The 24,501-nt window shown below is 47.9% G+C and overlaps 1 protein-coding gene across 4 annotated transcripts in view; it reads right to left on the reverse strand.

Moving 5' to 3' along the window:
• Positions 1-3,955: 3,955 nt before the first annotated feature.
• The window catches only part of VTI1A (vesicle transport through interaction with t-SNAREs 1A), a 333,273-nt gene continuing 312,727 nt past the window's right edge, over positions 3,956-24,501 (reverse strand). For all 4 annotated transcript variants that reach the window (XM_011359295.2, XM_011359297.2, XM_023530157.1 and 1 more), the window contains one exon: positions 3,956-7,570. In XM_011359295.2, coding sequence (XP_011357597.1) covers positions 7,477-7,570 — 94 coding nt within the window. In that variant the 3' untranslated portion in view covers positions 3,956-7,476. The remainder of the gene's footprint in view (positions 7,571-24,501) is intronic.

A 24,501-nucleotide genomic window follows, 5' to 3' on the forward strand; every position in this document is an offset into this window, starting at 1 on the left:
GAAACCATCTAGCTCTCCCCGCTCTGTAATTTCTTGGGAGGGGTAGGCTCGGATGAAGAAGAGGAGATGGAAATCAAGCAAATAAAGGCTCTCATGGTCACAGTGGCCTCTCTGTCCCCAGACCCATGGACGGGGCAGTGTGGGGAGGGTCTGCTCTGGGCGTAAACAATCCATTTCGGCCTCTTCCCCAACTGCTGTGCACTGCGGCAGCCTTGGTGCCCTCTCACCCTCAGCAGGGCTGGGGTGACACGAGGCTGGAGCAGCCAGTCCACTGAGGGCGGGAATCTGCTGGGCCCCAAGCTTAACTCCACCCCCTGCCCTCCTGCTCTCTCCCCTTCTTCTCGGCCAGGGCACTGCTATGGGACGGACCTCTCCTTTGGCAGAGCCCATGTGTTCTGACTGTGTGTGGGCTCCTAAGGCAAAGCCGTCCCCAGACATGCATCTATTACCCCAAATGGTAGCTGATCCCAGGAGAAACCTCCAGAAAGCCGGTTGTAGAAAACCAAGGCCCCCTTTCCTTCTACCCCTTCTCCTGAAGACCACTAACTGCTCCCTTACATGGTGGATCTCTCCTCCCCCAAATCCAAAATCTGTCCACAGGAAAGGGTCAGACAACTGACCCAGAGAGCTCAGAGGCTGATGGGACCGAAGCTCTCTGGGGAAAATGACTCTGCGTTTTCCCAGGGCTTAAGGTCAGAAACCAAAGCAGCGAATCTTTAAAGGTAGGATTTCAGTTAGGTACCAGCAAAGAGGGTGACACTGTGCAGGGGCCAGGAGGACCTCACGACTGTACATCCCTCAGAGAGCCACGGCCTTGGCCGCTTCCTGCGTCCAGAGAGAAGCGCATGAGGGGCAGAGACAGTGGTCAGAGCCTTAGGGAATGGGGCTGGCAAGTTTCAGTTCCTGTGTGTCGCACCAGCTTGTGGCTAATGCTTCTCCACTGGATTTGGCGACAGCCTCCATTCCACACAGAGGTGAAAGATTCTCCCCGCATTGTCGGCCCCTCCCCTTTCTGATGGTGTAAAACAGGGCAAGTTAACAGGAAAACGCAACATGGCAAGCCAAAGTGCCCAGCCCAATGCTGGGCATACAGTAGGCCTCTGTAAGTGTCAGCTGAGGGTACATCTGTGGCTTGGGTCTTTGGCAGAAACTTCTGGAGAGAAGCTGGAGCCTGAGGATGTATTTATTCTCAACTCTGTGGGGCCTCACCGCGCAAAAACATTTCTCTCCCAACTCAGGTACTTTTCCTGGCAAAATAAGTTAAAATCAAAAAAAGTTGAGGCAACAAAGAACAGAGCTGGAGAAAGGCCTTGCTCCCGCCCGCCCCAGTCCCCTCCTGAGCACACCTGGGGGAGGCCGGGGGAGGCCGGGGGAGGCCGGGGGAGGCGGGCTGCGCGGAGCGGTGCCGTCCTGCCCCCAGGAACAGTCCAGGCAGCTCTCAGCGGAGCCGCGTGTGCAGCCGATCGATGCGGGCTTCGGGCCGCGGAGCTATTATTCACGCCAAAGGGCCTTGTCGGGATGAAGGGAAGGAGGGGAGCGCGAGTTCACAGAATCATAGTCCGGGGCGCTGTTTGGCATTTCCCCCGCCTCTGTGATGCTCCGATATTTATGTGGCGTGAGTAACGAGGTGATTCGGGTCGAGGAAGCGCCTTCCCCACAGCGCACGCGCGGAGCCCCGCGAGGCCGGCAGCAGGGCCGGGGGAGACGCGGGCGGGCGCTGGCCCCGGGAGAGAATCACCTTTTCTTTCTCTTCCTTTGGCTCCTCCTGAAGGAGGCAATGATGGGCCCAGGGTGACACAAAGTGGGGCCTACTTGGCTGCGCCCCTCCCTCTTGCCTATTCCCTGGGGGAAGCCCCATTAACCACCTCCTAGCCCCTCGTGCCAGGGAATCCACCGCCCTTAACATCCACAGCGTCTGCTTCTCGCCTCCTCACACATTCCCGAGCCACTTGTCCTGCCGTTTTGGTTTTGCTGCACCATCTTAATTTTTTCCCCATCCATCTTCGTGTGCCCCGCCATCTTGGTCTAGCCCTACCTGCCTGTGGTAAGCTGGCTCTGGGACGTTCACCTCGTTACTGCCTTGGAATGCTAACCGAGATGCGCAGTCTCTCTCAGCATGCTCTGTGTCTTCCTCCTTCCGCAACAGGAGAGGACAATGACCCTGACTCAATCACCCCATTTCAAGCCCTGGCTCCAATCAGACATACTAGTCTCTTTCCTGAGACTGGCTGCTCCTGGTTATCCTTCAACGTCTCCCTTCTTGGGTGAAATGCTTGTGATTTTAGGAACTTTTCTGAGCTGTCCACACAGTCACATGCTCCATTTAAAAAAAGGCTGGCATCTCGTCAGCCGCCCGACTGGTCACATAACGTGGATGGCTTCTGGTCTAAGTCTGATGGGCCACAGGCAGAATAAAGCCATATAAACAAGAACGTCTCCTGGGATCTAGTTTAAGGTTAGTGAGTTACAGCATAGGGTGAAGTCAAGTTGGCGGGTTGGTGGCTTGTCTCAGTACCCTTGACCACTGTTTCTGGGAATCTGACTGGGGCCAGCTCACCCCAGAGCTATCCTTGCATCTGAGAAATTGACTCTGAGTGTGTCTTCTGCTGAGTTGTGGAGAACATCCCAAAGGTGGCAAGTTGTCATGAAGCTCATTTGGAATGGATTGGAATGGAATGAAATGGAGGCTTGAGGAGCCCCCCCCCCCAAGGTATGTCTGCCATTTCTACGCTCACAGTGACGGATGAGGCTTGAGGCCAGGCCACCCCAGGCTCATGCCTACTAGGCCGGCCTTTCCCTGTAGGACCATCTGTCCTTGGGTAGGTAACGCTGAGAGATGCTGTGCTGAGCACGAAACATGTACCATCTATTCTCTTCACATCCATGGAGTCTAAGGGGTCCTCCGTCTCTCGGGGGATGGGTAGGTGGGAGTAGAAACAAGTTGGGAGAAGGGGACTCCCCATTCCCTGATATTGACCAGAATGCCCCAGCGGTGAAGTGCCAATGAACCAAGCCTCTGAGAGTGGCTTCCATGATTATGTGAACTTATTGAATCAAACAGGGTGACCAAATGCAGCCAGCAGTTATGGCATAGAGAAAGCCATTGACTTCTGACTTGGGATGATGATGATGATGATGATGATGATGATGATGATGATGATGATGGAGCTTTTCCCCTCAAGCTTATGCCCCATGGAAATAGTGATCATTTCACCAAGTCACAGAAGGGAGAAAAGATGGAAGGTCAGTCCCAGCGAAGCTCTGTTCCTGTTGTCTACCAGGGAAGCACTGTTTGCAGTGAGCTCACTGACTGCACAGAGATGCCCCAGACATCGCCTCCTCACGCCCTATGCACTAGCCGACTGGACACACAGGTGTTCTTTTAAGAAGTCTCTCCTTACTCTCATTCCAGACCACAGTCCTCCAACCACACACTCAGCTAAATGGGCAAGCGAGTGGGACTCACAGTGGTTCCTTTGAAACAAGCCTCAGTCACAACCAAACGACTGTCCTTGGCTCTGAATATACATTTCTCCCAGGAAAGCCATGTCCACTCCCAAGCACAGAGTGACCCATTAGGCTAGCGGTTCAAACCAAAGAGACGAGGAAATCACTGCTTATAGTTAATTCTCATCTACGTAGACAAATGGCTATAAATATTTATAATGGGAAATTTCATCACTTAAAAATTCTGCCCTAAATTTCCAGCTAACTCCATGAAGAGTGCCTGCCGAACAGGTTGCAAATTAGGAACAATTATTTTTCTCTTCTGCATTTGAATAGAACTTACAGCAAAAGTCATTTAAAGGGGTTAACGTCAACCTTAATTAAATATTAAAGTGTGCCTGTACCTGCTGCTACCGTTGCCCCTTCGAATAAGATATAACCTATTTTTGACAAGTTTTCATCTTTCTCTGCGGAAGACGCTACATGAAACCAAATCAGTGGCAAAGAGGAGAGTAATGAATAATCTATTTCATATTCCAACAGTACCCAGAGCTCGGGGTGGAAACATATTCAGTCAGGTGATGGCGAGAGGCTGCTGGGGTACCACATGACACAGCTAATGTTTAAATAATAATAATAAAAAAAAGCGATAAACAAATCATTAGCCCTTAACAGTTGTTGAATGCAATTTGTTAATGAACGTAATGGTGGGGACTAATAATGAAAGAAAATAAAAACGTCTAAACAGGCGCCAAGTTGCTGGCGATGCGCAATTATTTCCTTGTCAAGTTTTTATGATTTAATGAGCCCCTCTGGGACTGACGGCTGTCAGTCAGTCGTGACTTTTTGACACCATTACAACTTCAAATACAGCAGCAGGCAGGCTGTTTTCCTCGGATTTGAAATACTGAAATGATCTGACAGTTTTAAAGAAAAGATGTGCAAAAAAAAAAAAAAAAGGGAAAGAGAGGGAGAGAAAGACAGTTGCTTTCCTTTCTTTCTCTTTCTTGCCCCCTCCCTTCTTCCATGGAGTAGATAATCTCTGGATGCTGTTTGGTAATGAAAACCCAATCACTGAGGTCATTATCTGATGAGGTTTTTGGAACAGGCAGGCTTTTTTCCCCGTCTTTATTTCTTTACTTAATGATAACCCTCAATGGGCTTGCCCCGCATGGGACGGCCAGGGCCGCACAATTTTGTTCACCATTAATTTCAGCCTTTGAAGCTCAGGGCTCAGAAGCAGTAGCAAAGCAAACCCCCCACCAAGCTAGTTCCAAAATAAGACAATCCAGCCTGCCTTAAACAGAATAGCAAATGGCCTCCCAGCCCAGGCTGGCAGCTGACGTCAAGCCCACTGCATTTGCAGGCATTCGCCTTCGACGTGGAACATTTAAAACTCTTTACAACTTAAGAGACTTTAATTAAATTGCTTTTGATTCTGGAGCAGGGTAGCATCTGCTTTATTTATTCTGTCAGGGAAACTGTTTAGTCTGCATGAATTTTATATGGCAAGGGCTTCTTCCTCTTCTTCCTCCTCCAAGTCTTCATCATCACCTCCCCTCCCCCGCCCCCGCCCCGGCCCGAACATCGTTTTTTAACAATATTCCCAACTTTAGAACTATTCATCAATTGAAGTCTACATATTAAGTTCCTAGAACCTTTCACAGATCTATGACCTGCTTTGAATTTGTGGGCTTTCTTCCTTCTCCATTGGAGCGGGGAAGTGGGGGAGGACAATTTGCCTCCCTTGGGGCTCCTTTGAGTCTCCCCTGCAGTATCCAGGAAGGCCAAGCAAGGAGTTCAGGGGACCTTTGGACCAGCTTCCTTCAAGGCACTCGCAAACATCCTAGGGGGTCGCCCTCAAGGTGGATTTGATGGGGCTGTTAGGCCGAGGGTTATCTGTTCATATTCTTCCCACTCTCCAGCTGAATTGGGGCAAAATCTCTGGCAAGCCCTGATAAAGAGCTAGAACCCCAAAGAAAAGGCCATCGTGAGGTGAGCAATTCACTCCTCATGTCATCTCCTTCAACATGAACGCAAGGTTTTAGTGACACATTTCGGAGCAGGCCTGAGTCGATGCCCAGAACAATCTGCTTTGCTGGGTGCTCGGGAAAAGTCTGAAAACGTGGGGCATAGTTGGAAAAGTGGTTATGTGCTTTAGCTAAGATCGAGAGTTTCGAAGGCAGCCATCAGAGAGGCTGGGATAGTGCTTCCACACCATTAGTGTTTCAAAATGAGAAGGCGGTTGGTTGGTTGGTTGTTTCCTTGCTTTTTAACGGTTTCTTCAAGGTGTTTGGCATGTATAGAATTCCGTTATCGGAATAAAAGATTCTTGCTGAGACGAATCCCTTAAGCTGATAGGAAAATCAGCACAGCCTTTCCACTACTCCACTGTCCTCCTTCGCTCTGCCAAAATCCCACACCATCCCTGCGAAGTTAAGGCTGCAGCTCTATTTACACAATACTAAATGATTTATCTGAACACTTGCAGGCCCTGGCCTGTTTCGGTAAGAACGATTTCTCTGGCGGATTTCGCCATTCTGCATTTCCTCCCTAAACCAGAATGGTTCTCTTCTGAGTTGAAGAAAAAATCTAGTGTTGTATCCAGGTGATCACCATCCATGGGCACAGGTGGTTAGCATTTTTTTATGAAGAGAACAGGTCTGCGTTTCAAGGATTCAAAGCTTCCAATTATTTTCAAAAGACAGTACGGACCTTGTAAGTACCTATGAAGTCTTAAAGAAAACCACATTTTGCTTCATGACTAGGGGGAAAATGACCTCGGCGTGGGCAACTCGAAGCCTGATCATAAATGAACTCATTTTGAACACAATTCCTGGTTACCCCGGACGGAAAGAAACCAAAGAAAATCACAAAGCATATTAGAGGTTTGAATACACAGTGAATTCAGGAAGGCTGTGCCGACATTTGTTAGTAAAAAAACTCAGGCCATCTTTTTGCAACACGCTGCAATCCCTTATTCTTTTAAAGGAGGTTAGTGTACATTTTCCATAAAGTTTAGTTCTAGTGGATCATCCTGTAGGACTCTACCATTTTTATAATCACATTTGAAATTTCACACTGATGGAGTCGTGTTCTTGCTCTTCCTGAAATATTCATGTTCTCTTTACATACTGGAGTGGATGTGGGGAGAACCTTGTCAGACCTTTTGCATGTATGAGGGCTGCTTTTGGCGGTGCAAATATTAAAACCGAAAAGATACAGGAATGCTTACACAGGTCAGGGGAGAGGAGGTCACAATTAAATACGGTGCCAGGGCTTTACTTTGCCAGCAAATTCCAGGGAGTATGGGATTTTTGGAAGGTAAGGAAATATTTCTTGTAGCCAGTAATCAAAGTTGTGAAAAGTGGATATTGGGCAGGCTCAGCAAAAATATTCTTGGGCGTAGAAAAAAATTATGCATAGAAAAACAGAGAAAGTGCTAAGTCAATTTCCTGTACATCTGACATTAAATACCCACCTTTACAATGAAAGCACTCAGGCAGGTTGACTCTATCCATTATGCCTGGGTAGAAACAGGACTGGTTTGCTGGAGCCGGTCACTTGTGCTGGCCTCTGCTTTTCTCTGCATTTTTGTCCTCAGACATCACAGAAGGGCAGTTCGGTGACAAGAGGTGTGTGACAAACAGCACAGTCTGTCAGAAGCCCCAGCGATTCACTCATCATGTCCTCTCCCAAACCATGACCCCTAACATGTCCACAGGGCAAGAAAGAATGTCACCAAGGCTATTTTGGTCAGTAGATGAAATTACCAAAAGGCAAATAAACATTTACCTTCCCTTATAAAAAACAAATCTGGGTGAAGACAAACCTAGAAAAGGAAACCAACCCACATGCAAACAGGAACAAAAAATATTTTTACACTCTTTGCACTTCAGCTGAGCAGTGGTGAGAGAGAGGGAGGGTCACTCAGGGCCTGTCATCGCAAAAGAATGATTCATGTGACCGTTTTGTCTTAATTACTCAGAGCACGCCGTTGTTGCTGTTTTTCAGGGAAGAGCAGATACATCAGTGTCTTCTGACAGAAAAAGTGATCGCCATCAGGATGGTGATGACCAGGATGATGGCCAGGATGACGACCAGGATGCGGTTCTGGATGATTCTAGGAGACAGCAAAGAAAAAAAGAAAAAACCCATACAGATCATTGGAGGCCATTCTGACAAGGATCACCCAAGATCAAGCTGGCTAATCAAATGATGGCTTTGCAGGTGGAGGTAGAAAGCCGCGATGTGGGGTGTGCGTGTGCGTGTGTGTGTGTGTGTGTGTGTGTGCGCGCGCGCGCGCGCAGCTTTTTGGTTCTACAAACGATCCACAAAAGAAATGAATGACTCCACAGTGATTGTCACGCTGCACTCGGAGAAATGCTTCCTGCGAAACTGAAGCAAATCAAATGGCTTTCTAGGTTCGGAGTACCATGTAGTAATCTTTAAGTGATCAAGGGCCCCAACGAGTTTCTCTTTTTAATTTAAAATGTTTCTGTTTTTTTATTTATTTTACAGCGTTTCCCATTAAGGTAAAAGACTTCCAAGGAAACGTATGCTAGTAAGGTACTTACCTGTACAAAAATACCTGGAGAAAAGTAAAAGAAAGATTTGGGAAGAAAGGGACAGGATTAAGAAGCAAATGTCAAACGTGCAGCTCAGGCTGCGAAACTGTCATCTGTCACTGGGGCTCACTCTCTGTGATGCCAGGAGGAAACGTTGTTTGCTCCAGAGCCCAAAAAAAGACGGAAATGAGCAATAATACAAAGTCCCTAAGTGTCTCGTGTGCTTTGGTTGGTGGGTCCTCAACCCCAAGGACTCCAACGCCCTCAGCTCTGGCTCTGCCAAATGCGAAGTCAGGAGAACCGAGTGGAGACACCGCTCCATGATGCATGCAGAGAGCTTCTGATGAAGTTGTTTCATAATTTGTTACCTCATTCTGAGCAAAGAGGTCGAACATCAGAATGCTTTGTTGAGACTTTCAAAGGGAACTGAGGTCAAACAGCCTCGCCCGCGCCCACTCCTACAGAACCAAACACCCAGGAACAGAGACAGTGTGGCAGTCGAGCTGGCCGTCCATCTGGCTAAGAACCCATAGCAAACTCCATCCGCCTGTCCTCCAAATATCAAGCAGAAAAAGGTCTGCTGTCTTAGTCTAGATCTGGATCACTGTACTTATGGATCACATCCACAAGAAAAGCCAGGTGAGACCAGCCAGGGCCCCAGTTTAACAGAGGCCCCACCCTCCTACTTTGCGGGGCGTTCACAGCCTTTTCTAGCTTCTATATGAGTTTCTCTCACTTGGAAGGATGACGACACACACCCTTGTGGTTTCAGTTGGATTCCTCTTACCCAGCCCCTTCTTCCCCAAACCTAAATGGATGGATGCAGACGTTCACATCAGACAGGCCCACTCCCTCGTGGCCCCCTGGAAGGACTAGCTCCCTCTCCTCCTGACAGGTTACAAAATGATCACATTTGCTGACACGTCTTCCGCAAAACTGCTTTAGTGTCTGTGTCCACTTTCCTCGAAGGAGATGAATGACCCGCTCCGTCCTCATTCATCACGTACGGCTCGGCTAAGATCTGTCTCGTTTATTTCTTCCCTTCCCCACTAGAAAGGCTGCGCCCCGACATTAATTCTTCTGCGATGACAGCTAATTCAGACTTAACAGGCCGTATTTACTCAGGAGGCAGGAAGATTCTCTGTCCCCAAAATAAATAAATAAGAACGGGACTTCATGCCTTGTTAAACTGAAGCTAATTATGAATGCTCTTCGGTGCTACTTGGTGGCTTGATTTAAAACCCAAATTGATTTTTTCCCCCTTTTTTTCTGGAAGGGGCAGAAGTCTTCAGAACAGTCCTTACACATCCCGCTTGCCCAAGTCACTGTCACAATCTCTATTTACCACAGTCACCCTCATCAGATTTGCAAAGGAAATCAGCAAAATTGAAACTCAGCAGTGAAACAGATTAAAAGCATGAAAACTCTTTAAAATTCTGCCTTAAGTACGCTTCGGTAGCGTGTCTCTTGGTTGACAACCATTTTATTTGTGGGTTGAGGGCCCCAAGGCATCCATGATGCTCATTTATAAAGGATTAACTGTGGGTGTTGCTTGTTTAATCGGAAGCACGGTTAGAAAAATGAATACACAGGAATCCTAAATCCTCGGCTCTTCCCTGGCCTTCCATCATCTAGAGCAACAAGGAGTGCATTTCACCCGAGATCTTTCCTAACGACTCATATCTTTAGTTCACTCAGCAGACACCCCATCCCAAGATGGGCAACCTCACCGCTGGGTCGCAGACCGAATTGCTGACTCCCTCCTGGGTGGGTCCGCGGTCACCGCTCCAGCCCCAGCCTATGGTACAGTTACTCAGAGGCATTCACACGGAACTGTCCAAAGGATGACAATGAAAGAATGCAGCCTCCATAACTGTCATCCTTCCATTCAAGGGAGAACGGAGATCTGTGCGAATCTGATTTGCAAGAAAATCTCAGGGAGTCTGCGTAGAAAAGGCCGAAGCTGAAAGTAGAAGTAAAACCCCCCAGAGATGAAATTTCATACCATCGTGCCTTCTCAGAGCACTCCTGGGTCCTCTCTGCGAAGCGAGGGAAGGAAATGGTCCTTGTGGAACCGAGGTGTGTGCTGGCCGTAGCAGAGGTCAGCGGGAGAGAGCATTTGCTTTCAAACCAAAGGCTGGCAGATATTTGGGATGAAGGGTATAGAGGGGCGAAAAGGGAGCTGGAGAAGCCAGAGTGGGAAGTAAGCTTGAGTCTGGCTGGACCATCAACCCAGCTTTGGACTTCAAGCGTGTCGGGCAGATACAGTGCCTCTAAGGACCAGCGAAATGAGCTGTTGGGACTCCTGAATGGACAGGATGGAGCCAGCCTGGAGTGGGGAAAACGGAGGCCGGCGTTGGTTGGCCCCATCTGTGAGGAAGCCTGAGCAGTCAGAGCCAGAGGCTGCTGGCAGGTAGTGCCGTAGGGAAAGCAGAGAGGAATGCAGAGTTTGGAGAGAATCAGAAAAACAGACAGGAAGAGGAGTTCCCAGCCGGTGAGCCAGAAAAGGAACTTTGGGGAAGCCCGAAGTAGCTTCCTTCTTAACTTTGGGCAAGGAGGGGTAGATTTATGTTCCACTAGGTATGTGGCAAGCAGTCTTAATCTCCCTTTTGAAAATGCAAAGTGTGTTTACCCAGTAAATAATTTAAGAAGGAATATACACTTGAAAGAAGACATCCATTGAACCAGCTAGGCTAAATTGCCTCCAGGCAAAAACTTGTGCATTTGCATGCTGCATTCTATTAAGTGAGCACACTGTGGCTTTAAAAGAATGCAGAGCCAAATTAAAAGGAATGTGGGCTCGAAACATCAAGGATTCTCCAAGTTTACATTATGAATCACAGTGCTGTTGATACAAGATGAATTAACCATTTACTTTGAGGGCGAACTCACAAAGTACTATTGAAAATACTGATCCTATGTGGAACCCAGGGAGCAGCGAACCTTTCCAGTGCAGTCCCCGCCCCCTCTGGAAACAAGCTCTTGCGTGTGGCAGCCGGAATCACACAAGACTGGTTAGCGTGAAGGAGGCAGGCAAGGCACCTGGCACGGTTCTCTGCTCTTGCTTGAGTCCAGAAACTCCACTGTAGCAGGCGTTGCCACCACTCACTGGTATCCAGTCCGGCTCTACTTCTAGGCACAGGCTGCCCTCACCTGTCCTTTGATGTTAGGCGTGGCCATGCAACTTGTTTTAAGTCAATGAAATGTGAGTAAAAGTCCGGGCATCACTCGCAGGTGGAGGCCTTTTCACTCCCAGTGTGCGACTCTCTGGCCGGCTCTACCCTTGCTTCTGATTCAGGAGGCTGTATGTTCCAGGCGTGCAGTTACAGGATGGCGGCGATGCCTTCTGCCTGAATCCCTGAGTCATCACATGAAGGACCATTGCCCTGGAGACTCACCTGGACTCAGAGAGAACCTGTACTAAGCCGATCAGATTTGGGGGTTCTTCGTTGCTGCAGCATGACATAAGCTATCTTGGGTGATGCACTACTGCCTCCCTGCTCTGACAAGATGGGGGGGTCTGACCAAGCCAACAGAGGATCTGGTTTAATGCATTCCAGAAGCCAAGGTATGATGACGGTTGATAGAACTTCCTTTAAGAATAAGTTTTTGCCTCATGGTTTTCAAAAGCTGGGATCCTCTTCTGTCTGTACTTGTTGTAACACGTTTCCCTAAAGACTCAGGTGCTTCCTCTAGCTGTAACCAATGCCATCGTGTGCTGACGAATGAAGGTATCACACGTGATGTGCAGCTAGGCACTCTGCTTCCCATGTATAACAGATGTATGTTGGCTGCATTCATTTATTCATTCCACGCATCTGACGCTACCCTAACCCCAGGGGTAGTAGAGCTGTGACCTAGGCTAAGATGGTCAGCGTGTTCCATGATGCTGGTCACAGTGACTGGATCAGGAGCTGGCGTGTGACTTAGGCCAGTCCGATAGAGTGAATCTCAGAAGCTTTGCTTGGGATGCTGGGTCGTCTAGACTGTGTGGTGTGTGGCTGTTAGGCCTAGGCCTGCTGTAGCCACTTTGTTTCCGCAAGGAAAGCCAGCCTAAGAAGGAAACTGGAAGACAGCAGAGCCGAAAGAAGGGCAGAGAAATGGAACCCCAGTCCTGGAGACATGAGGAACCTCTATCTCAAACCACCCTTGCTTTGGACTTTTAGTTATATGAGAAAACAAACTTTATTTTTCAAGTTAGTTTGAGTTAGCTTTTCTGTTATCTGTGCCCAAAAAGCATTTTTAGGTTGATCCACTCTCATTCTAAAACCAAGTCCGTGATCTATTTTCCTCACCTCTTCCAAGAAGAATTTTCTGACCTTGCCCCTCCCACCCTTCGACGTCCTTGTGTATCTCTCTCACCCTGATCACAGTTTATGATTTCCTGTTTCTGTGCAGGTTTCTTCAATAAAAGTCCGAATCCCCTTTGTCTTTTGTATTCCCAGTGCCTAAAACAGAGCTTAGCATAGAGATTCTCAAAAGAGGCGGGGGGGGGAAAAAAAAAGCTTGCCAAATGCATGAATGAGAGACTCTACCCACATGTGCTCCCTGAAGGTTCATGCAGTACTTTTTCTGGTTTCTGAGGGCCGCTTGCAGACAAGCATAGCTTCAGGAGTTAGCTATTAGCTACCCTCCTATTAAGGATGCCAGCAGTGTCCAAACCCTTTTACAAGCCTGCATTCATTAGCTGGAGAGTGCATGACACTCTAAAGGTTCAGCGCTCTGTCCTGCACATGCCTTCCTGCCTGGCCCACCAGGCCCGTATAATGATGCCCCCACCTTTGGGGTCTGACAGAACAGTAACAATTGGCGGGACAATTAGCAACCATGAGAGCACAAGATAAACTCCGTGCAAAGGAACCTGTACCTGTGTCTCTCTAGGAACTTCCCAAAAACAAGGGCCAAGGGAAAGGCTATCCAATTCTATATCCAATTCAATGTTAGCTGAAAGAAATGAAAACAAGAGGAGGAGAAAATGATGCATTGTTATCAGCCTCTAACACTACCTTGAATTTGAAGCATTCTTTTCAAAGCTGGGTACGTGGTTACCTCTGAGCTAGAGCTGTGTGGTTATTATGCCCCTGATTATATCCATCCAGAGTCTTCTAGGTCCTGCAGCTTTGAGAGGAATCCCCAGCCTCGCCTCAGGAATTCGAGGGGGCCTGATACCACTCTCTGATCCCACAGGTGGGCATATGGGCTCAGGCAGGCCCAGTTAACTATAGCTCTCTATCCCTTACACAATCATTTATTCAGGAATTTGGCATGCCACTCAAGCTAGATAGAGTCCTCTGGGGAATTCTCCTAGAAAATCAAGAAAAAGGTGCTCTCTTCACTGGGATTGACTGCAGGGACAAGGGAAGCCTACAGCCGCTGGGAGCCATTTGTATTGCCATGCAGGAGGGGAGTCATCCGGGGGATGTCAACATAGCAACGCAGAGCCCAAAGATGGAGAAAAAGAGATGGACTCTTGAAGGCATCGTTTGAGCCCCAGATCCTGCTGTGTGCCTGAAGAGCCACTTTTAAACTTTCCAGTTACAGGAGCCAGATGACCCAGCACCCCAAGCAACACCTCTGAGATTCACTCTGTTGGATTGGCTTAAGTCACATGCCCGCTCCTAGTCCAGGGGCAGTTGGGGCTTCTCTCACTTTTAACCACACCGATTGTACTGATTTGAATGGTGTCTCCCCCAAAATTCACGTCTACCTTGAACCTCAGAAAGTGACCTTATTGGAAAATAGGGTCTTTGCACATGTAACTCATTAAGGATCTTGAGATAAAATCATATTGTATGTAAGTTGGGCCCTAGATCCAGTGACTGGTACCTTTAGAAGAGAGGACACAGAGAGACACAGAGAGACACGGGGAAGAAGGCCACGTGAAGTCAGAAGCAGAGACTGAAGTGATGCTGCCACAAGCCAAGGAATGCCTGCGGCCGTCAAAAGCTGGGAGAGGCAAGGCAGGATCCTTCCCCAGAGCCTCTGGAGGGAGCCTGGCCCTGAAAACTCCTCAATTTCTGACTTCAAGCCTCCAGAATTGTGAGAAAACACATTTCCGTTTTAGGCCACCCAGTGTAAGGTACTTCGCCACTGCAGCCCTGGGATACAATTTCTCAGCGTCCTAGGATCCAGACCAGACCTTCAGGATGCCTGTTCTCCAGGTCTCCGCCTGCTTCCCCGTCGCTGCATCACCCGACCGCTGTGGATCTGCACAAAGGACGGGATGGTCTCGGCCTGTTTCTACGAAAGCTTTGCCAACAGCTGTGGGGCTCGCAATCTTCAGAAGCTATTGGTTCTTTCACATTACAGAATGGGAATTTCCAGTCGTGAGCCGAGCAGGCAGCTGCCCACAGCTATGTGAGATGAGGGAGCCAAGAGGACTGCCCACCAGGACTCCTGCTTCTGGGATGAGACGTTTAAAATAAGAAGAAAACCAGATGTTATCCCTGATCCAACTCACTAAGCCATCGTCCACCATTAATAGTCTGGCTTACCGACCTTAGTTTAGGAGTTGTCAATGACTCAGGGGGCCCCGAGGGAAGAGGACACGGGAGAAATCAGGTTCGATAGGTGACGAAATGAGCACGCAGGAGCCAGCCCCCGAGCCACAGCACACCTGTGTCAGGTCCTGAGCGAGGCTACAGTAGCTTTACCCCATTTCCAAATTTCTACTCAGTTTAATAGGGATCAGCAAACTTTTTCTGTAAAGGCAAGATAGTAAGTTATCAGTTTGCTAGGGCCGCCATAACGAAGTACCACAAACCGAGTGGCTTAAATAACAGAAACGTATTGTCTCATGGTCCTGGAGGGCGGAAGTCTGAGATCGAGGTGTAGGCAGGGTTGGCTCCTCCTGAGGAAGGTGAGGAAGAGTCTGTTCCAGGCCTGACTCCTGACCTCTGGTGCTTTGCTGGCCATCTCTGAGGTTCCTTGGCTTGTAGAAGCATCACCCTGATCTCCGCTTTCATTCTCACGTGGTGCTCCCCCTGCGTGTGCGTCTATGTCCAAATTCCTTCCTTTAGTAAGGACACTAGTCTTGGATTAGGGGATCACCCAGCTGCAGAATGCCTCAACATAACTAATTATATTTGCAAAGACATTATTTTCAAATCGGGTCACATTCTAAGGTACTGGGAGTTGGAAGACGTGAGGTGGGAGATGGGGACACAATTCAACCCATAACAGTAAATATTTTAGGCTTTGTGGGCCATGTGGCCCATCGCAATTACTCCCCTTGGCCCTGGTGAGAAAGCAGCTGTGGATAGTATGTAAATGAGTGAGTATGGCTATGTTCTATTAAGACTTTCTTTACAGACACTGAGATCTGAATTTCATATAATTTTCAGGTCAACAAATATACTTCTTTTGATTCTTTTTCAATCATTTAACAATGTAAAAGCCATTTTTATCCTGTGGGCCACAGGAGAACAGACAATGAGCCAGACTAAGCCTGTCATCTGCAGCTTGTCCATTCTTTGTCTAAAAGCTACCTAAGGTGGGCCCTCCTCCGCTGGAGATTGGGGACTGGTCCTAGGACCTCGCCCAGATGAGTATGACAAGTCCAGCCAAGTCCCTCTGAAGAAAAAAAGGAAACCTGAGTCCCTTCTCTGTGGGAGCTTATGGTGTCACAATGAGCAATCAATTACAGAAGCCTTACAACAGAGGACGTAATTAGAGTAATGCCAAGGCCAGGGCAATTTGTTGTGTGCCCGCAATCCTGGATCTGCCTGGGGTGACCTGGAGCAAGTTATTCCATGACACTTGGCTTTCAGTTTCTTCCCAAGCAGAACAAGCCTGCTCACACCCACCCCAGGGAGAAAAGGATTAGCTCATTAAAGATTATAAAGCACTTTGAAAAGGTAAAGCCCTTTACATGTGTGCAGTCAGCAGATTATTCTGAGAAAGGAGATGTCACTTCAGGAAAGGTGAGAGGAGAGAGGAAAGTTGTCAGTGGCCAAGAAACTGCCACTGGAAACTTCCAGTGGCCGGTGTGGGAGGCAGGAGTCCTGGAAGCTGCTGCCTCCCCAAGCCCTCCGGGCTTCACGTTCCCACAGTCCACTGTCTATCTAGGCCTCACGTCGACACTCTCCTCAGCAGGGCCAAGCTTCTCCCTGAGGTGGTGGCAAAAACATCAAAAGCGAAGGCAGGACGTCCACAGGCTAGCTCAGGGATCCCTTCCCAGCCTGGGAAGGCAGCCAGCACGCACCTGTCGGAGCTCATGGATAAGTTCGATGGGTTTTGATCAGTGATACGTAGTTACATTGCACTCTGTGTCGCCAAACATATACATCGAATTTCAGCCTGGGTACCAAGGCCACTGCCATTCTTCAATATAAAGTCACTGATGGCAGGGGGCCTGTGAGTGGCTTTGCTGGCTACTGGGCTTTCATATAGGATCAAGGCAGTTCACTTCAATCAAGGGGCCGGGGAAGGACTTGAAAAGAGAATTAAATAACGATGCTCTAGAAATACAAGGTATACTTAATCGCTCCCAAGTTTGCAGCTGGCTAGGCTAGAAAAGGTCTCTACACCCTAGCCTGGATTGCTCATTTTAGGGCTGAGGACCCTGAGGCTCTGAGAGGCGAAGGGAGGCGCTCAAGTCAACCGGATGGGGCACAGCCAGGTCCTCAGACCCAGAGGCTCCTTGTTTCACCGTGATACTCATTCTCATTCGAGTGGCCGGTGCCATGAGGACGACTGCACATAACGGCAATTCAAAACGTGTCTGGTGCTGTTGGGACCATTTAACAAAATTAAGGAAGAAAACTCACAACCCAGCAGTGGTTCCCCGCCTCTCCCTGGGCCCAGCGCAGTCCCGCCTCTACGTGAGATGAAGCGGGGCACGGACGATCGAGAACACGGTTCCCAAACTCCAGGCTGAGGCCGAAGCGGAAAAGGAAGAGCAGCAGAGGAGGCCGAGTTTTCTTGAAAACGAGGTCACTCGGGCTGCGGAACTGCCCTTTTCTCTGGCACTGTGTCCTTTCTCTTGTTTTCGTGTTCCCACGTCTGTTAGTTTATAGAGTGATGGTGAAGGAGATGGCAGGTATTTTCCCTGATGTACTTATTTGGACCTTGGAAATGGACTTTCTCCTTAGAAACGATTGTTACTTGGCAAAATAAAAAGTGGACAATCTTCCGTCAGTCCTCTATTTGGAAAGAAAACGTCCTAATCCAAGAAATGCGAAGGCTCGTAAAGCCAGAGCTAGAACATTCCATCACGTTCTGCCCTCTGGTGATGCCTCCTTGGGCCTCTCCAGCGTGGGGCCCATGGTGATGGCCATAGCGCCGACGCCGGTGACGCGAGGGACGTCGATGCCAGCAGCGACACTCCACCAGCAGCGCCTTTTAACTGGGTAGTTAGTCCTGGCCGGAAGCTGTTCCGGCATTTTCTACATGTTATTGAATTCTCAAAACAATCATATGAGGTGGAGACTATTATCAACCCCATTTCTACAGAGAACTTACCCGAAGCCCTAACCCCTGTCTCCAGTCCTATATTTCATCCCTGCAGGTCATGCAACTTACAAACTGGTTACTTATCTAACGGGTCTGTCGTTAAGTTCTCTAGCAGACTCTCTGTGGTTGTCTGAGGGCGAGTCTTTGGCATCTCCATCTTTATATTCTTCTTTTTAGACATAGTGATTGGGTATGCAAGTTGATTTTTGTTGAAAGCACGCAACGCTAACCAAAGAACTCTTTAGCCTGGTGTAAATATACAGTAACTTATTAAGATAATATTCATTTTTGTTCGGTAGCATATTTCATCAGTTTTCTTCAGTCACAGGCACACTGGCGGTGTCCTTTCCGCCTCTCTTCTAGGTAAGTGCATGATCGCCTGATCCCTTACCAGATTTGGGGACAGAGAGAAAGGCAGTCGTCCTCTGGAGGCTGCTCACCAGGGACTGCCCATTACCCGTGGCCTTGCGCCACGTGATTTTTTATTATGGATATGCTACAGAAAAATTCTGCATCTACTGAAGATTTAATTTAATGCATCTGTTGGAATAGAGTGCTGGACACAAAAGAAAATTGGGTGGATCAGCTAGACTCACTGTGTGATCTTGGAAAAAGACTAAATGCCTCTGTTTGTGACTTTGGCCATCCATAAAATGTAATAAAGGAATCTCTCCCGAGTGTTCTACGGATGAGATGTGGGCAGTGATATAACTTCTAGACAGAATTAAAAAGGTGGGGTGTCTTTTTCTAGTCTTGGATGTTTACTGCATCCATGATGTCATTTAATCTTCAGAATGATCCTGATTTATTAGGAGCCAGACTTGGTGGCTCAGGCCCACCCAGGGAGAAGGCTAAGCCCACTCCAGACGTGGCCCCACTAAAGTTCTCAGGGCAGGCAGACCGTCACTGGTGTCCAGGCCAGGATGACCCCCCACTCCAAACTCCCAGTTTTAGGTGCTTCTCACCCTCCCCACTCCACCTTTTGCTGGGTGCCTGAGGGAAGGTCCCCTGTATTACGAAGTAACCCTACTGCCTTCCTCAACTAGCCACCACCAGCTCCTCCTGGCTGAGGGCCCCTCATTTCACCCTCCAGAGAAGCTATCAATTACATCCGGGCAGACGCTGTTCAGCCACCTTCATTTTTGGAGCCAAACAGCCTGGATTCAAATCCAGGATCTGCCACATACTAGTTGTGCAACCTTGGGCAAGTCACCTCATTAATTCTCTGAGATTATGTTCTTTGACTCCTTTAAAGTGAAAATGTTCTTTATTTTGTGGAGCGATGTTGATAGTAGATGGCAATGTTTTTTTTTTCCCCAGTGTCCTTATTTGGACATTGGAAATGTACTCTCTCCTTGGAAATTACTCTTGGCGAAATAAAAAGTCAACAATCCTCCTTTAGTCCTCTATTTAAATGAGAAAAATGAAAGTACTAATACAAGGAATCTGAAAGTTCCAAAGAACCAGTGCTTCGGTGTCCTCATCAGGAGCATGGGGCTGATAACAGCAGTATCTTTGTCAGTGAAACACATTAATAAATAAATACGCTAATTCAACATGAAGTGCTTAGGTCAGTGCTCGGCAATAGTAACCGAGCAGTAAATAACTATAATAATTATTACTACTCATACCCTCACTCACCGATCTCCTCACAATGAGCCCTGAAACTCCTCTTTGCTCCCCCTCCGGTAGACAGCACCCCCCACTTCAGGTGCCTTGGTCCGGAAAGCCCGTGGATTCCTCGCCAGTTCCTGCAGGGCCCATCCTCGTGCTGGCCCTGCTGAGTGTGCAGTGTGGGGTCCAGGCTGAGCCGCGTTCTCGGAAACCCCATTTTCATTAGCTCCTCAGGTACAGGCTGCCTTTTCCAGCTCCAGTGGTGTCCACGGGGGCATGCCTTGACAGCCGGGATGCCTGTTCTGGATCATGGCCGGTCGAGGTCACATCGGTGGAGACGCGGCTGCTCGGCTTTGACATTATTTCCCTGAGAGATCTGACATTGGATACTTAACTCCTAACAGTCATGGATTTACACCTTTTTTCTTTCCAGGTGTCAGGGAGCATACAACATTTTGGCAGTGGTTTATCAGCCATCTGCGTCTCTGTCAACTCTTGAGGGCTGTGGTGACATTTTCTAGATCATAACATGAGAACTTCTGTCTGCCATCCAGATTTGGTTCCGTGACAAGCTGAGTGGGATCTGCCTTAACTTGTGTCCCCACTGTGCCAGTCTTGGGGCGGCTTCCCCTCGAATCCTTCTCTTATCCCATCTTCGCTTTGCTCTGTATCATAAAGAAGCTGACTCCCACCGTCACGGCCCCTGTCGGCTGAGGGGTGCGGTAGGGGTGGGTGGGTGGGGACACAGAGAAGCAGACTGTTCCTCCCTCTCCTTCTCTGCTTTTCCAGCAGCTCCGTCTACATTGTGGCTTCTAATAGGCTCTCCACACATCCAGCTTCCATCGGGTGACCCTCTGTCCCGGGCTCTGGGGAAACTGCTCCTCCCTTTGTCCCCCCAGTGCAGGTGGGAGGGCTTTCTGCTGCTGTTAAGCCCGGGGCTGTCCTGTTCTCCTGGTTGGAGCGGGCATGAGACACCCAGCAGAGCGTGCGCTGTTGGCTCAAACTTACGATACCTCTTTCACATCTTTTCCCTTAGACTGCTTTTACATACCCCAAAGCAGCATTAGTCATTTCGGGGCAGGTGAACGCCGGTTAAGAAGAAGGCCTCCTCTGAAGGCTCATTAATTATAACACAATGGTTGCCTCCCAGTTCTTCGGGCAGGAGGAGGGTGGGGTGCAGTGATGGCCAGATAACAGGATCCCCAGGTTTGTGCCAGTGAAGCCACGTCACCAGTTGGCCTGGGAACTCGTATTATTCTTCTAACTAAGAAATAAAGTGCTGCGGGGACAAGGCGGCAGGCCCGGTCTGAGGGCCGCGGGCACTGGGAGAGGGGACTGGGAGAAGGGGGCGTGCTGACCCTTTCTCCAAAGTGAGGGGCTACTTCTGATGGCTGCTGAGACTCAAGTAGTTTCAGAGCCACCGGAACTTCTGATCTTCCAAGGGAAGCCAGAAATCGTATTCTCCCAAGTTTTTAATTTTGGCAAACTAAGCAAAAGTTTTCCAAAACCTTGGACAGCCAAACCAAACACATCTGTTGGTGGGCCCAAGTGGGCTGCAGGCTTTCAGTCGATGACCTTTGACTACTTATTAAGGAACAAATGGAAAGGAAGGGAGTGGGGGTCAGGTGCACCCCTGCCCTGCTTTGCTGGAGATTCCCTAGGAGGCTGGGAGAGCCCAGACCTCCTGACCCTGCAGAAGTCTGAAGTTCAGCCTTGGCATGAGCATCAATAACCACGGTCCACAGTGAGCGCATCCAACTTAGCCCATAACCGACTCCTAACCGCAGGGTCAGAGGCCAGGGAGTAGTCAACAGAAGCCACAAACCAGCCTGTGTGTGCCTTTCAGACCTCTCACAAGGTGATGAAAAGCACGAACAGAGGTCAGGGCTGTGTGTGCATCTGCAGCCCCCTTGACCTCTACAGCTTGGCTGGTGATTCTCGAGGAGGATGGCGTGTATGTTAAACACGATGTCTTAACAGCCAGGAGGAGGCCTGCGATGGAAAACCGTGTGGTCTCCACTGCAGGGTGAGTGGCAAAGAGAGGTTTACAGGATTGCCTCTCTTCCCACTCTGTTGAGTGAGCTTGTGACAAACAAGTAAATGTGCCTCAGTTTCCCCACCTCTAAAATGGGAGTGAATCTATGTGACCCAAGCAATCCTGAAGATGGACACTGAGGACCGTGCCTGCGGACTGGATGAAAACAAAGGCAATAAATTGCCAAGGAGTGGAGTGGCCTTTCAATCCTTTCTCAGGTCCTTCATGTAGCTGCAATAAATAGAAAAACCAACCCTACTTTAGGAGGGATTTTCATGGGAACTGAGCCAAAATACAAAGTATCCCCCTTTCCTCTGTCATTCTTTGGAGGTACTGCCCTCAAGTTCCCTGGCCTTAATTTTCACAAGTGGATGGGGAACGCCAACCCCTAACTGGCCCCCAGACAACACGAGGACACCTGGTTACAACATAAGGTGGTGCTGCTCCGGGTCCTGGGCAGAGGTGACAATCTCAAAGTCCCCTGATGAACACTGGTCAGAATTCCAGCTGAGAAACAGGGGTGACTGAGGAGCCTCACGAAGGGAGTCCCTCTCTCTTGGAGACACCGGTCTCCCCCTGAGGCAGCAGAGCCCCGGAGTCCACGCTGCACAGTGTGGCTTTGCACATGTGCTCGCAGCTGTGCCACCAGCTGACACAGAGGGACAGGAAGAGACAGCCCGTGGAACTCGTATTTCCTGTGAGGATGCTCTTGAACATGTTGTTTATTACCCTGCCCAGCGGGTGTCCCTATGATGACGTCCCACGGGAAGAAGGCATTCTCTCCTGTCTCGTAGGGGAGAGAGCTGTGTTTTTATCTTAAGGATTCTGACTCGTGCAACTGAAACCATCTCCCACTTCAAGTCGCCTGCCAGAGGCCCAGGGAGCAATCTGTGGCCCGTCTCTCACCAACAGATAGGCAAGTCCACAGTCTGTGCACTCACCTTCCTCCTGACTTCATTTCATGTGTAGAAAATCTACTGTTCGGTATATACTTTAGTACATTGCTATAAATCCTTTTGGGACCGAGACAGGTTTATATACAGGCACCGAAGAACCAAGAAAACAAGAAGAATTCATGTCCTCCTGGCGTGGCTACTTTAATGATTCTGGCTTTATTTTTCCTCATATACCCAAATAATTCTGTACTACGTGAGACTTGGAAGGTGAGTTTGCATATCTATCAAAACAATAAGATATTCTAATTTTTTTCTTGACTCTCCTCTCCAGCAAGGGGCGATTTCCAGAATAAACCGAAACTTGGGATTTGGGGCCCCCGAGTTCCTCCCATAGCTAACTGCAGTGAATCGTGGGTCCCCTTTTATCTTGGGAGATTCATAGCAATTTTCTTAACAACGCGGACCTCTTTTGTGAAAGCTGACGGCGCTCCCAGCAAATGTTTGGCTGTAGATACGCTAGCCTAAATGTTACCACGGTCACAGCCCTCCCTTGAACAATCTAAGGCATATTTCTCTCCGTATATATTTGGTTTTTCAGATGCCTTAAAGCCTGGAAAACAATCATAGCTGAGGCCATTTCTGAGATGGCACTAAAAGAACCTACTCGGAGACAGATAAAAATAATGAGAATCTTTCTGTCAGGAAAGATTTAGAAAATATCACTGGCATTATTAAAATTTAATTTTTCACTCAGCTTTTTGGTTCCCCTTTCCCGTGGTAATGAGCAGGGCCGCACACCTCCGCCTTGCTGGTACTTGTTTTGTGCAATAAATTCAGCCTTCCAGTCTGAAGACATTTCAGACAACAGCTTTGACTGCTATAGGCTTATTTTTTACCCTGTGCTGTGCTTTGAGTCCTCCTATAAAAACCAGTTCATGAGATAATTTTCCACAAGGCCAGTGAAACTAATAAAAATCAATTTTGCCCAACTGGTTCAGAGAAATCTTGGGAATAGCCAAGGCAGAACTGTAAAAACGAGAAAAAAAAAAAAAAAAGAATCAATGTATTCACTAATGGTTTACTTGATAGAGAACTATCAAATTAGCTGAAAGGAGATGCTTGGCTGTACGAATTTTTCCCTTCAGCCCGAACAGAACACCTTTTAAAGGTCTAGGAAAAAGCTTTTCTTCCTAGTGGTTGAAGATAAACTTGAGCGTTGTAATTCTAGGTTGCCTAGCCCTGTGTGACAATAAGGCCGACGTGGGGCCTCACAGGCGGTGGCCTCTACTGAAGTCTTGTCCAGACCCTCCTTACATGTCAGAGAAGCTGGCTTTGTGAATGGGTGGGCTGGGTTTTACACAGTTCACTCCAAGGCCATAGGGTCAGTGGGTGATGGACTCATTCGTACGTTCAGATATCTCAGGTTTGTGAGACATCCTCATTGTACCTCTGCCAGGACTAACCAACTGACCACTGTTTTGGCTTCCTGCCAGTGGAAGTAGGCGTCCAAAGGGGCATCTCTTTTATAACCTGGAAGCAAGGGTTAAGTGTGACAGCGTGCAGAACACATTCTTTAAAACATGTGCCTTAACCACCATCTACATTTCATTAGTTCGAGACATGAGTTGACATGTTGAAAAACAAATGGCAAACCTTTGCACAGGAAAAAAAGACTCGAAGGAAATGTAGCCAGTCGGGGCCTATTTCAAAGACCCCATGCCGTACGTGATGGGAAAAGTAATGGCTGGCATCACGGTGCATCTTATATTCTAGCTTACTTTGCATTTATGAATAAATTCAGGGATATCAACATCTGTTCTTTTTTTTTCCTACTTTATAGGTTGTTGTGATGTTCAAATTAGATCATGCATGTAAAAACAGAAAGCGTAAAGTAATGCTCAAAGGAGTATGATGATATGATAATATTTCATATAACATCGGTGAGTTTAGAGTTGTCACAGACGCCATTTGGATACTAATAATTTTCCAATAAAAAACATACTAAAATAGAATTAATACTAAAACTACATTGAAAAATTTGTTCCTGATGATTCAGAGGTGTAAGAAGATCTTGTCCTATCCTACACGTCACTCGACCACCAATTTTCTTGACCATAATACATTACTTAAAAAGCAAAGTTATAAACAGCATGTATATTATGACCTCAATTTTTCAAAAAGAAAAATACATATATAAACTTAAAATAAAAATTGGAAAGATACACATCGAAATGATAGTAACGATTGTTTCTAGGTGTCGGGATCATGGTGAGTTTTAAAACATCTATGATTCACCGTATAATTTCTTTGGTAACGAATGTGTGCTATTTTTACAACTGGAAGAGAACAATTCAGCCTCCAAACACATATACAAAAACATCATCTTATTCTTTGGATAAGGATGAAAAGTACATTTTGAGTTTTGTAGTTGTTTGAATTCTGGTGAAATGAAAGTTTATGTGAAACGCATTTCAGATTCTAAGATGAG

The sequence above is a fragment of the Pteropus vampyrus genome, unplaced genomic scaffold (genome assembly GCF_000151845.1).
Source record: "Pteropus vampyrus isolate Shadow unplaced genomic scaffold, Pvam_2.0 Scaffold46, whole genome shotgun sequence".
NCBI classification, from domain to species: Eukaryota; Metazoa; Chordata; class Mammalia; order Chiroptera; family Pteropodidae; genus Pteropus; species Pteropus vampyrus.